Here is a 12,848-nt window from a genome sequence, read left to right as displayed (position 1 = left end):
GCTGGGTGTGGTAGTGCATGCTTGTAACCCCAGCTACTCAGGAGATGGAAGAAGGAAGATTGCAAATTCTAGGCTAACCTAGGTAAAGTTAGTGTGAGTCCCTATGTCAAATGCAAAACACAAGGTAGTAGAACGCTTGATAACATATATGAGATCCTGGATTCTATCCCTGGTTCTGAATAAAAGACAAAGAGAAGGGAAGGGAGAAAGAATTTCATCCCTGCCCCAAGGTGAACCTAAACTTCCCCTCTGGCTCAGACATCTACAGAGAACTTGTTCCTTCCTCTGCTCTTTCCACCCTTCAGGGAGTAGAGGCTTGGGTGAGAAAAGTCTTTCTTGAACAGCTTGGAGCAGAACCAAATGGCCACACATGATGCACCTTCAGGCGCTCCCCACAGCTCTGTCCTGACTCCTCTCTCTTGCTGCCTACCTCCCCACTAATCCTGAATTGCCCTAACCTGCTTGTACCCTAGCCTCCTCCCCACGGAACATTCCTAGGCGTTATCTAGTGCTTGCTTCCCTGTAAATTATCAGCATTCTCTCTATCCTGGAAGTTACTGACTTCTTACACTTCCTGACCAACTTGGCAATATGCTCCTGTTGAGGACCAACATGGTCCTACTAAGAGTATTAGAAAGAGTACAGGATCTGGGATCTGAGCCTAGCTCTGTCCTTGTCTTCAACAAAAGCTCTGACTATCACAATTGCTTTACTGGTGAACTAAACAGAGAAGTTAGCTACTGGTATGTGACAGAGGCCACTGCACATCGAGACATCAGAATAGCACAAGTCCTCTTCCATAATTAACCTGCGGTTGGTCTCCTGGAAGCTTCCAGGTAGGAGGGACGAGCAAGTGTTAGCAGTGCCAAGAACAGCCTCTTGTCCAAACTTGCAAACCAGAGAGCTGGAGCCCTTCTCCCACTCTCCTCCCTGCTGCCCACTAAAAGGCAGGCAGTACAGGGTCCCTTTGGAATCTTCTTGTCAGGATGTCATCAGACAGGCAGGTGCTCTGTTCCTGTTGTCTGTAAAATGACAGTAGCAAGTTCCTTGTACCAGTTCTGTTCTTGGACAATAGTATGAGAGTGATTTGTGGGCTGTTAAATGAAAAGTAGAGTCCCAGCCAAGAGGACAAAGTCCTCCACCTGTGACCATGGCAGACATGAGTAATTGATCATGCTGCTTTTTCTCTTTGGAGCAGGACACACTATTCAAGATACTTTATTTAAGACCACAGACTTGGTTCTCAAAACTAGCTACTCACTAGAATCCCTTCACTGCCTTTCAAAAAGATCCCAGTGAATGTGTGGGATACTCCAGGCAGCCTGACTCACATGGTTTGGGGGAGGAGCTCAGACGTCAGCATTTTAAAAATGATGAGATTATTTTTCAGCCGCTATAAAGAACCACTGCTCTTGGCAACCATTACCAAATCCCCTTATAGACTTATAAGATGTAGCCCAGTAGCCATCTTGCCTGCAACTTACTGTTACTATTTCCTAGCCCCAGATCTCTCACTTGGTTTCCAAATTATCCATCAAGTCCTCACTGGTCTGCCATTGGTCTAACCTTCACAGTGGGCTCTGGGGCTTGTGTGGTTCTCCTGTCTTCCACAAGTGACTCTAGGGAACAGCCCAGATTAACGCTCCCCATCCAGAAAACCCCTGTGAGCCCTGAGGAGCGAGGGAGGGAGGAGGTGATAGGAGAGGTCTTTACTTTCTCCCAAAGTCTGGGTGATAAACCACAAGTTACACCCCTAATTAGAGAATCTAGTCATCTCTTCAAGCCTCTTGGTTGGAAAGTTCTTCCTGCTTAACCAGTTGTTGCAAAGGGAAGCAGGAAGCAGAGTTAGCAGGTATGTGTGGAGAGGGCTTTACTGCAGAAATGGAGATGCCTGTGTCCCATGCTAGCAACACACATATGCACACAGATACACATGCACATGCTAGCAACACACACACAGATACACATGCACATGTGCTTGTTTTGTCAAAAGAAAGCAAACTTGTTGTTGAATCTTGATCAACTCACCTCTTCCACCTCCACCAGGCAGACATTGGTGTGGACTTCTGAGCTGAGGGAAGCTGGGAGTCTCTGGCTGATGGCTGCCTTCTGGGTGATAAAGATGTCTAACTTGGTTCTGTGACTTTGCCCCTCCCCCCAGCTACTAACCACTGCTCTGAACTTTCTAGCTGCCATCTCAGCCCATCCAAATCTTCCACCAGTTCTTCCATACCCTCTTCTTGCCTCCAGCCCCAGGCATGTCTGCTCTTCTATGTAACTGAAGCCCTCTGCCTCACCCCCAACAGCACTGTTAATATGGCAACCTTGAGAGTGGGCTGGTGTCCAGAGATTTTGGCTTTACACACCCTTGCCATAAATGTGCTGCTCCTCTCCTACCTCTACCTGCTTTGTAACCTGAACCAGAACTGGCTTAGAGAATCTGTCCTCTCTTTGCCTTCCTCCTACCCACTGGGTGGGAAAAGCCATCACAACAGTAGCTCTTTGCATCCATAGGCATGTGTCTGGGGAGGTGCTAACTGCACAGCTGCTGGAATCCAGAGCCCATCCCCATCCCATGGCAGCCCCCAGTCACTCGATTTCAGTCCTGCCTCAGCTTCTAACAACTCATTGTCCATCTTCCTCTTCCAGCCCAGGGTATGGGATTCTCACAAGTTCCACCCACTCCTGCTGACCCCCAGGAGGCCAGGCAAAGCAGAAAGAATAGGACAAATCCAGATACCTAAGACCCCAGCCTAGAGAGTGTTCAGTGTCCCTGTCAGGAACAGTCATTTCTGTCACTGGACTTTGTTCATCCTTCTGTTGAAAGCCACAGAGCAGATTGCATGCACATCCTCCCATAGCTCTCCCTCCTCTCTCTTATCCTCTTTCCCCTCCTCCCAGCCTCTACTCCATACCTCAAGCCCTGAAACCCTAACAAAGCTCCCTCCCTACTGCCATGTGTACTTTGGTGGGCTTTTTTTCTACTTTACCAAAGGGGAAAAAAAAGCTACAAACAGGCTGCAGAAGCAACACACAATGGCACACTTGTGTGTGACTGTTCCTATGTACATGCATATTGTTGGCATGTGTAGGTGTGGGGGATGTAAATGCATGTGCGCACACGTTTCTGTCAGCAATCAAATTGTAGTGTATGTGCACAATTTGAATACTCAGAGACCAACAATTGAGCTTGTGCTGTTTATTGAAGATGCAACAGGGAGGGCTTAGGAACACAGGAGAAGCAAACAATGTCCCCTCTTCTCTGTCTCTGGGTACAAGAGAGCAGAGAGAGACACTCTGAGCCATGCTTGTCCTACTCAGAATGAGAATGAGCCTGGGTGGAATGGGATGGCCACTCTTGGTTGGTTGTCCCTCAGTCCCCATCCTACACTCAGAGCCAGCTCTGGCCAGCTCTAGGCAGGAGCTGAGACAAAGCCCATCATGGGAGAGGTCTGAGTCCCAGACTCAGGGATCCAGGCAGAGGCTGGCAGGGCTAAGCAAATCCTGGGTATGTGCTGCCTATCCAGGCTCAGAAGACACCAGCTGCAGGAAGAAGTGAGATGGCCAAGGGCAAAGCCAAAGGCCGGGAGGCAGGAACAGCAGGGTGGGGCTGGGGCTGACAACAGGATAGAGGAAGACGCTGTGGGAGCCAGAGTTGGATCCACACAGGAGGAAGGCCATGAGCAGCCCTCTCTACCGACCACTCTTCTTGGAGGAGGCGCTCAGGCTGGTGCCCTTCCCCAGGGTATCCTTGTAATCACTGGACCGGCTCCTGCTCTCCCCGCCACGGACACTGCACACACCAGAGATGCAGCTGGTGCTGTTGGCCACATAGCCGCCGCTGACAGTGCTGGGCCGGAAGCCATAGCCGCTGCTGCCGCTGGTGCTGCTAATGATGGCTGCAGAGGAAGAGGTGGGGTTCACACTCAGGAAGAACTGAGTGGTTCTCCTTTCCCCAGGACGGACAGAACTCTTTAGGGACTCTGGTCACAATCACACTTCCCCTCTTGGTGAGACTAGCCCCAAGACACCTACCCCACGTCTTGTCCTTGACTTGCTCAGCTTATACCCCATGTGGCTGGGTCTTGCCTTACTTAAGCTCAGAGGCTTATCTCCTTGGTCCAGGTACCCATGTGCCTACCTGTCCTTCTGCCACCCTCCCATTGCCTGCACCTATTAACTCCTTGGCTAAGCCCCTAGCCTCTAGCATCTCTATCTTGCTAGCACACCAGATATGTCAGTTTCCCAAATATCTGATTTAACTCTTTTAGCCCTTCTGAGAAGTCTAGATCCAGTATTACCAGTTTGCGGTTCTCCCCTCCTCCCATTCTTGAATTCCCTCAACTTTCTTTAATTTTCCCCAGACAGGTCTGACTGCAACTTGTAGACCCAGCTTCTCTGGCCCTACACAGACCCATCATGCTCCTCTATCCCTCATGGTGATAACCACCTCCCCCTGCCGCCATCCCCTGATCATTCCAGGTAGGGAGAGAGGAGACCTGACTTTCAGTAGGCTCCGACATCTGGCTGTGTGACCTCAGGCAAAGTTTTCCTCTCCCTGACTTTTAGTTCCCTCCTCTACACTTTACACACATACAGGTATGTCTAAGCTCTTCCCAGCCTCCCAAGGTTACAGCTTTAGGTCAAAGGCTACAGATACTCACAGATGCTGACAGGGGATGGATATTCTCCCGACATTCTGTTAGGGAGAGAAGGTGAGAGAGAAGTCATTCCATCTACATTGTCCCCACCAGGCTTCAGAACCCAACAGGTCCCCATTCTACTCCAGGGTTTCTTTGGCACAAATAGAGCCTGAGAAGCTTTGGGGACCATCTCTGAATCTTTGGGGGTATGTGGGTAACAATCTTTGTCAAGTAATAGTTTGCAAAAACTGCATGTGTGCAGATAGCATGTCCATCTCCAGGCCCATACCCTTCCTATCTCCCTAGCACAAGAGGCTGGAATTGTGTTGCCAGCCTCAGTATGCAATTGGCCAGATAGAGAAGATGGAATGGGAGTGTGTAAAAGAAGAATGTAGAACAGTTCTGTGGGCAGAGAGGACAGTAGGATGGTCCTAGATACATCCAGGAAAGTTATAAGATTAAATGAGCTAATCTACACAGAATATTTCTTCACCCAGTACCTAGGATGAAGTAAATACTCTCAGCATGAGTGGACACTCCAGGCTACTGATTATGAACTGTTATTAGTATTCCTATCCTCACCATTCTATCACTACCCAGGAACTCATCTTTTCTGGATGAAGATGTGTTAGGCCCTCTCTCCTTCGGTTCTTCCAAGCTGATGGGGAAGTGCACACCCAGCTCACCTGCACTCCTCACTCTCCAGCAGCTTGCGATAGGTGGCGATCTCCATGTCCAGGGCCAGCTTCAGGCTCATGAGCTCCTGGTATTCACGCATCAACCGAGCCAGCTCATCCTTGGCCTGGTGCAGGGCACCCTCCAGGTCATCCAGCTTGGCCCGGGCATCCTTGAGTGCATTGTCTCCTCGCTGCTCAGCATCGGCAATGGCGGTCTCCAGGTTAGAAGCCTATAGAAGAAATTCAAGAAGTTAGAAAACTTTAGAAGTCATCGTAGAAACCATCTACAACCAAATTTCTTCCATTCTTGAAGCTCCTAGGCCACAGTTGCCCAGTCTCTACCCATACTTTGACTCTAGTTAGGGATGGAAGGGGCTAGCAAATCCTTCTCACACTCTACCTCCACACCCTGGGCTCAGATGTCTGTGTGATGGGAAATTCTAAATCCTGCCCTGAGATCATAGCCAAGTTGAGCCCCACTTCTGAACCTCACTTCAGTGCAAAGATATTTACAGAGCCACACTGTGCTAGAGAGAATAGGATAGGTGTCCCAGAGACATTCTGCTGCAGCTGTTGGTGGCATTGACTTCACTAGTCTTCTCTTCTGGCAGAGACCTGGAAGCCCAAGGCTCTCGGCCAAGTCCTGTGCCCTCCACCCTGCTCCCTTACCTGCTTCTTTGCATTCTCAATCTCTGAGCGGAGTCTCTGGATGAACCGATTGAGCTCTGTGATTTCATTCTTGGTGTTTTTGAGGTCATCTCCATGCCGGCCAGCTGCCAGCTGCAGCTCCTGGAACTGGGAACCCAAAAGCAAGGATAGAGCCATGGATGAGTCTAAGGATGTGTGGTTGAGGAAGTAAAGTCTCCTGAGAGCTATTTTTATGGGATCAGGGAATGGTGAATTCTGAGATGGACACTACCTCTTCTCTGGGCTCCATCAGGCTGTGGTTACCATGTCAGCCCAGCCTTAGCTAGCTCACCTTGGTCTGGTACAGGGCCTCAGCCTCAGCCTTGCTCTTCAGAGCGATGTCTTCATACTGAGCCCGGACCTCATCGATGATACTGTCCAGGTCCAAGTTGCGGTTGTTGTCCATGGATAGGATGACAGACATGTCACTGATGTGAGACTGGATCTGAGCCATCTCCTACAGGAAAGATGGAGGGATCTCTCAGTTTGACCATTGTCAGAAGCTGATGACCTTGGCCAAGCAAGGTCAGAAAGTTTTATTGATGTCATGTTGTGCTTGGAACCCAAGGCTGCCATATCCTTTGGCAAGTGTCCTGAGCTCCACTATCATGGAATGAGGCCTGTTTCCTTCTTCCCACTCACAAGATTGAGGCTAAGAAGCTTCTAGGGCTGAGATGAACCCTGGAGTCCTTTCTGGGACTGAGACCTCTTTCTCTCTCCAACCCACTGGGAATATTTTATCCCTTCCTATCTAAAGAATAGAGAGGGGACAGACTTACAGCTTCAAAGAGACACTTGAAGAACTTGATGTCCTGGTCCATGGAGTCCACCTTGGCCTGTAACTCGACCTTATTGGCATAAGCCGCATCCACATCCTGAAAGATATCCGAACCATCCCCAGGTCACCGCTGGTGCAGCCAAGAAGGCAATACCCATCCTAGCCTGACTTCCCCTTGGAGAAGTAGGCACCCTCTTCCCCTTGGGTGGCTCTTGGGGAAAGAAAGGACCAAACACCAAGCCCTGTCCCTCCTGAGAACCTGTTCCATTGAGAGCAATGGGGTAGGGAGCACCTGCCATTAGAAGCACACCTGTAACATCTGAGCCAGATCCCACAGCTGCAGAGGAGCCCCTATGTAACAGATCCTTTCCCCATTAGCCTTCCTTTCCTTTCACTCTTCTTCTCTTTGTCATGCCTTCTTTCTTTCTGTTTCTCTTTCTTTCTTTAAGTGCCAGTCCTAGGGCTGGAACTCTGAGGTCAGGGTGCTTGCTGTCTCTGAGCATTTTCACTCAAGGCTAGCATTCTACCCGTTGAATCACAGCCTCAATTCCACATTTTTACTGGTTCATTGGAGATAAAAGTCTCATACACTTTCCTGCCTAGATTGGCTTCAAACCATAATCCTCAGATCTCATCCTCCTGATAGCCAGGATTACAGGCGTGAGCCACAATGTGAAGCTCTGATTCCTTCCCCTAGAGAGCCTGTCACCATGATCTTCCTGCCTTCTCCTCACCAGGGAGTACCAGCGTGGTGGCCCATGGGAGAGCACACTGGCAGGTGTGGCCAGCACTGTCTTCTCCTCACCTTCTTGAGCAGCACAAACTCGTTCTCTGCAGCTGTCCGTCTGTTGATCTCCTCCTCGTACCTGTGGGAACACCAGGGCTTGTGGGATCCTGTCTCTCACTGAGATCCCTTCTTTGCTCTAGAAGGACCCTAAGGGAGAATCTATGCACCAGTCAGATGGCACAGAGGCTAGAAGACTGGACAGTGGAGCCAGCTAGGCCAGGAAGACTTCTTGGGGAGAGGACATGGTAGCCAACTCTGGAAAGAGATCACTGAAGATCTAGTTTGGAAGAGGAGGAAGAACATATGGAGTGTTCTACAGAAAAACTGCTGGGAAGTAGGCCAGCTACTCCCACCCCTACATGGGAGCAAAGCATTACAAACGATAGCGATCTCACATGCATTTCCCTCAGAGACTCCTCAGAGCAGCCTGGGAGGCAGATAAATGTATTCCTCTTTTCAAGTGAGGGCACAGGTCCTTGGAGAAAGTGAGACATTAACCTAAGGTTCCCACAGCTAATCTTCTGACCACTCTCCAGCACCCTGGACATTGGTCTTAAGTGTCAGACTAGAGGTGAAAGCAAGGAATATATTCCAGACTTCTACTTCTCATGCACAAGGATATTATCTTCCATAAGTTTAAGCCCGGGTGACAGCTGGGGACCAGCAGAGAGCCAGGGGAAATTGTCCATGGAAGGAGGAGACCCTCCTCTCTCACCTCTTCTTGTAGTCCTCCACCACGTCCCGTACGTTCCTCAGCTCCGAGTCCAGCCTCACCCGGTCCCCAGACAGGGTCTCCAGCTGCTTCCGCATGTTGCTGATGTAGCCTTCCAGGATGGGCTCCAGATTGTTCTTGCAGTTGTTCAGGTCCAACTGCTGCAGCAGCTCCCACTTGGTCTCCAACACCTGGTTCTGCTGCTCCAAGAAGCGCACCTGGAACCCAAAGCCCAGCTACGGTTGAGTCTCCAAGAGCATTGTACAAGGCACTCACTCTATGTCTTCTCCCTTGCTCCTCCCTGCATTTGTAAAAGGTGAGTGCATCATTAACCCCCAATGGAAAAGAAAGTAAGGCATGGAGAAATTGGGGGTTTGTCCAAGTTAATGGTGCCTAGAACTGAGCCCAGGCATGTGTTCCTGTACCCTATGTATCCAATTACTCATGGTCAACTTGGAGCAGTGAGTGACCATATCCAAAACACCAGGGCAGAGCCAGGCTGCCAGTCTGAAGAGGAAAGTCTGCTCTTCATCTAGGACATGTCAAAACTCAGTGAAGCTTAGAACATGTGCTTGAGGGTACTCCAGATTCCTACCTCAAGCCCTAACTCCTTCTTTGCTCAGAGTTGCTCCCTCTTTTCTTTGTCCTGCTCCTTATACCCATTTTTCCTAGCATGGGCACAGCATGTGGAGAAGGATGGACAGAGGGAGGTAGACCCTGGCTGGCCAGGAAACTCGCCAGAAGGTTCCATTTGCAGACACTTTTTTTTCTGCTCACTTCTTGTGAGCACAGCTGTATAACAAGGTTGTGTTCATAGGTCACGGGAATGTTGTCTGGATTTTGCCATTGAGATAGGATTATTCACCAAACAGCTTGTCTCTAGCAGGTGATCTACCATTTGGTTTGGATTAACTAATCCTGAGTTCCTCACACACCCTCCTCTGAGAGACCATAATGCACCGGGCACCACTGGAGCCAGCCGGATTGCAGATAAAACCTCACCAATCCTTTCTGGCTCCCTGAGGTAAGGATTGGCATTTTCCTGAAACTGAGATTACTTAGGAGCTATCTAGGTTCTGAGGCTTTTTCCTTCTACCTAAGGAAGTCCACCTTAGTGGTCCATCTTCCTACCTACCCTCCAGATTTATCAGCAGGGTTTCACCAGGCCAGCCAAGAGTCAACCAAGCTGCTCCCACTCCCAGATTCCTAGTCCTCAGAGCACCTTGATTGTCCAGACATGACAAGAAGCCACAGAACCATCCCTGGCCTCCAAGGCTGAGCAGAACAGAGATCAGGACTGTCCCAGGCACACAGGCTATAGCTGCAAGAGCAGGTGCACCTCTGTTGGCCCAGGCTTTGTCCAGGGCTGGCCCCACCTTGATGCCTGAATGGCATGGAGGCAAACAGAGCCCTCTAGTTTCTTTCCTGAAACCAGAGGCAGTTGGCTGAGGGTCTAAACTCACCCTCCTTGTGCTCCATACCTTGGAGCCATTGCTCTCTACATCTTTACTGAGTCAAAAGTTGGGGTAATCATCTCTTATCTACCAGATGTCAGGAGCCTATGTGAACAGGAAGGATCTTCCAGACCTACACTTGCTCTGCTTCTCAGCATCACTCTCCAAGATCCCAGAGATTAAAAAGAGATCACAACAATAACCATCATTTTTGCAGTACTGAGTATGGGCCAGTCATTATGACAAAATCTTTACATATATTTTCTTTTCTAAACTAGCCCAACCCCAAGAGAAGTAGGCTCTTTTCTCCATTTTAAGGATGAAGAGATAGAGACTCAGACAGGCCAAGTGACGTTCCTAAAGCGACAGAGCTGGTTAGTGGTGGGTCAGGATCAAGAATTAAGCCTGACTCCAAAGCATCTTGGAGTTTTCTTCCCACACAACACAACTCTACTTCTCAAGTGAGTCCTTAGCCACAGAATCACATGCCCATGGCAGAGCATCTGTCAAAGCACCTGAAATGACACGGAGGCTCTGGATCCACAGGTCAGGTAGTTGGTGGACCATGTCAGCATGTCACAGGAGGAGGGCAGGCCTCCTGGATACTTTGGGGCAGAGTCTCCTGCCAGCCTTTACTGAATACTGCCTGTCTGCATAGATTTAGCAATGGCACAACCTAGGCCTCAAGCGTAAGGATCAGGTTTCTCCCCTTCGGATCTCCCATAAGCTTCTGTGGGGCTGACTCTGCCTCTATTTTCTATCTGGAAAGACAGCACAAAACACCAAGATGACAGAAGGCATCTGCCATGTCCACCATAAACACCTACTTAATACCTAACCCCAATCCCTCTGTCATGTAACAAAACCTCATATTCCGAGAACAGAAGAGGAGAGCTATCTGCAAGATCCCTAGGTGCCTTTAGACCCACCTTGTCGATGAAGGAAGCAAACTTGTTGTTCAGAGCCTTGATCTGCTCCCGCTCTTGGGCCCGCACTTTCTGGATCTCAGGGTCCAGCTCCACATTGAGGGGGGCCAGGAGGCTCTCATTGACAGTGACCTGATGGATACCTCCAGGTGGGCACACAGCTGGGCATGTAGGCCCTAGGGCCACGCTGCCAAAGATGCTGCCAGCAAAGCCACTGGCCCGGCCCCGGCCAAATCCAAAACCTCCATTCTTTCCGCTGCTGCCAGCTACATTGAGGGAGATGCTCCGGGTGCCCCCAAGGCTGTAGAGGCTCCGGCTGCCAAAGCCCCCACTTAGCCCTTTGCCTCCTGCCCGGTAGGAGGACGAACTTCCCCCAGAGAGCACTGCAGAGCAGCCGCTGAAGCCCCTGTTGGTGGCAGCTCCCGACTTGCAGGTGAACTGGCGGCTCATGCTGCTGGTAGAGATGGAGCTCAGATGCAGGAGTGAGGAAGGCAAAGTCCCACAAGGGTTCTGTTGGCTGTGGTGAGAATCGACAGGTGCCTTTATATTCGTTTGGCACTGGGCTTGCGGATGGGCAGTTGAGAGCTTAATTCGTGGGTTTGGCTTGCCTGGGAGCAAGAAGTCATTTTCTCTGTGCTGAGCTAGAGATCGGGCCCTCCCCACCTCTGAAACAACATGAAACCATCAAATTGCTGGGCTTGCAAGCTTTGCTCATGTAATTTGGGTCTTATCTAATTAACCCGCTGTTATAAGGGTAATTTGCCTCAGGCCTCAGCCTCTCCAGGGGGATGTCACTGGCACCTCACCATGGCTATCCTGATGAATCTCTGGGTTGTTGGCTTCCTCTTGGGCTCAGGGAGCAGAGATGGCATGGGCTTCCTTGGACAGGACAGGCAACTGAGCAGAGGATCCGGGGATATCCACCATAGATGGGGCCTCCTTTCTAGAGAAGGACTGTCTGTTCGGGAAGCCACACACCCCAGGCCTCAAACACATATAACCCATAGAAATCAGTGGTTCATTCTCCTGGGTGGGAGGCGGGGGGAATCCTCTCCACCGATCAAGGCCTGGACAAGTTCAAAACCTCCTGCTACCACTAGCCACAGGATGAAGAGATTCTGTATCTGGCCTGGGACATGAGCTGCAGGTCACCACCCATAGCGTCTTTCTGCGTGCCTTCTGGAGAGCCCTATGTGTGACACTGTACCTCTCTGACACCCACTGTAACACAAGTGGGGGACAGTGGGAGGGAACCGGATCTACACTGGAGAGGATATGTATGCATACAGGAAGATAGAGCTGGGCAGGAAGAAGTAGAGGAGCTGGCTGTCCGGGGACTACAAGGACAGACCTCTCAGTGTGATTTGTTTCACCACTCTGGTCTCTCTTATGAGATATATCTTCTCTGAAACTCGGAGCTGCTTAAAAGACCCAAATCACCCTTTCTATGTTCAATTTTAAAAGCCACTGTCACCATGAGCCCCCATTCCCACGACCCAGGCCTGAGCAGCTGAGAACAGAAGCTGACTAGAACTCACCCCATAAGGCCAAGCCTCCCTGAACACATGCCATCCTGTTACACACAGTCCTACAGTGGCTGCCACAGAGCTTTTGCTGTCTTGCCTTTCCCGACTTACTGGTCCCTCCTAGAATCATCCTATTTAGCCCACACTCCTACCCAAAGACTCCTGCGTGGACCCTACGGTAAGGTAGGTACAGCTCTTGGCTGAGTAAGGGCACAAAGTAGCAGAGAGTCTAGAGACAGGCTGCTTGATTCACGATTGGCCTAGAATCCATGCTCATCTCTCCCCTACCTTCCTTCCCCGGCATTTCTCCCTCTGACCTGCCACTCTCTTTCCCAGCTTTGCTCCCCAACCCTCTGTATTTCCTCTTCTCCATCATCCCTCCATCTTCCTCTCTTTGCCTCTTGTTCTATTGTCCCCATCCTCAGGGACTTCCTGGATCAGAACAGCCTAGAACTGAGCTTTTCTCACTTCCCTCAGCCCTTAAAATATTGTTGGCTCTACAGGACGCTGACTCTGGGAGCAACTTCCACGATGTCTCTATGAAGGTCATGTCGTGTGTCACCTTCGTTTTCCTGTGTAAGGATGGTAAATGCTACTCCATAGTAGAGTCTTACTACTTCCTTTGTCCCTTCAGTCAAACCTCCCTGTGTGCCCACTG

General features: G+C 50.2%; 1 protein-coding gene across 1 annotated transcript; it reads right to left on the bottom strand.

The window, feature by feature from the left end:
• Window positions 1-3,693: 3,693 nt before the first annotated feature.
• Window positions 3,694-11,161, bottom strand: Krt71 (keratin 71). Its single transcript, XM_042668767.1, has 9 exons — window positions 10,668-11,161; window positions 8,288-8,502; window positions 7,591-7,651; window positions 6,787-6,882; window positions 6,300-6,464; window positions 5,990-6,115; window positions 5,330-5,550; window positions 4,665-4,699; window positions 3,694-3,899 (listed from the first exon to the last, which is right to left on the bottom strand). The coding sequence occupies exons 1-9, from the start codon at window positions 11,112-11,114 to the stop codon at window positions 3,694-3,696; spliced, it is 1,572 nt and encodes a 523-aa protein (XP_042524701.1). The 5' UTR covers window positions 11,115-11,161.
• Window positions 11,162-12,848: the final 1,687 nt, after the last annotated feature.

This window comes from Dipodomys spectabilis, unplaced genomic scaffold, assembly GCF_019054845.1.
Source record: "Dipodomys spectabilis isolate Male_0828 unplaced genomic scaffold, ASM1905484v1 ptg000477l, whole genome shotgun sequence".
Taxonomy (NCBI): Eukaryota; Metazoa; Chordata; class Mammalia; order Rodentia; family Heteromyidae; genus Dipodomys; species Dipodomys spectabilis.
The sequence above is the reverse complement of the archived record's forward strand: the minus strand, read 5'-3'. Positions and strand labels throughout refer to the sequence as shown.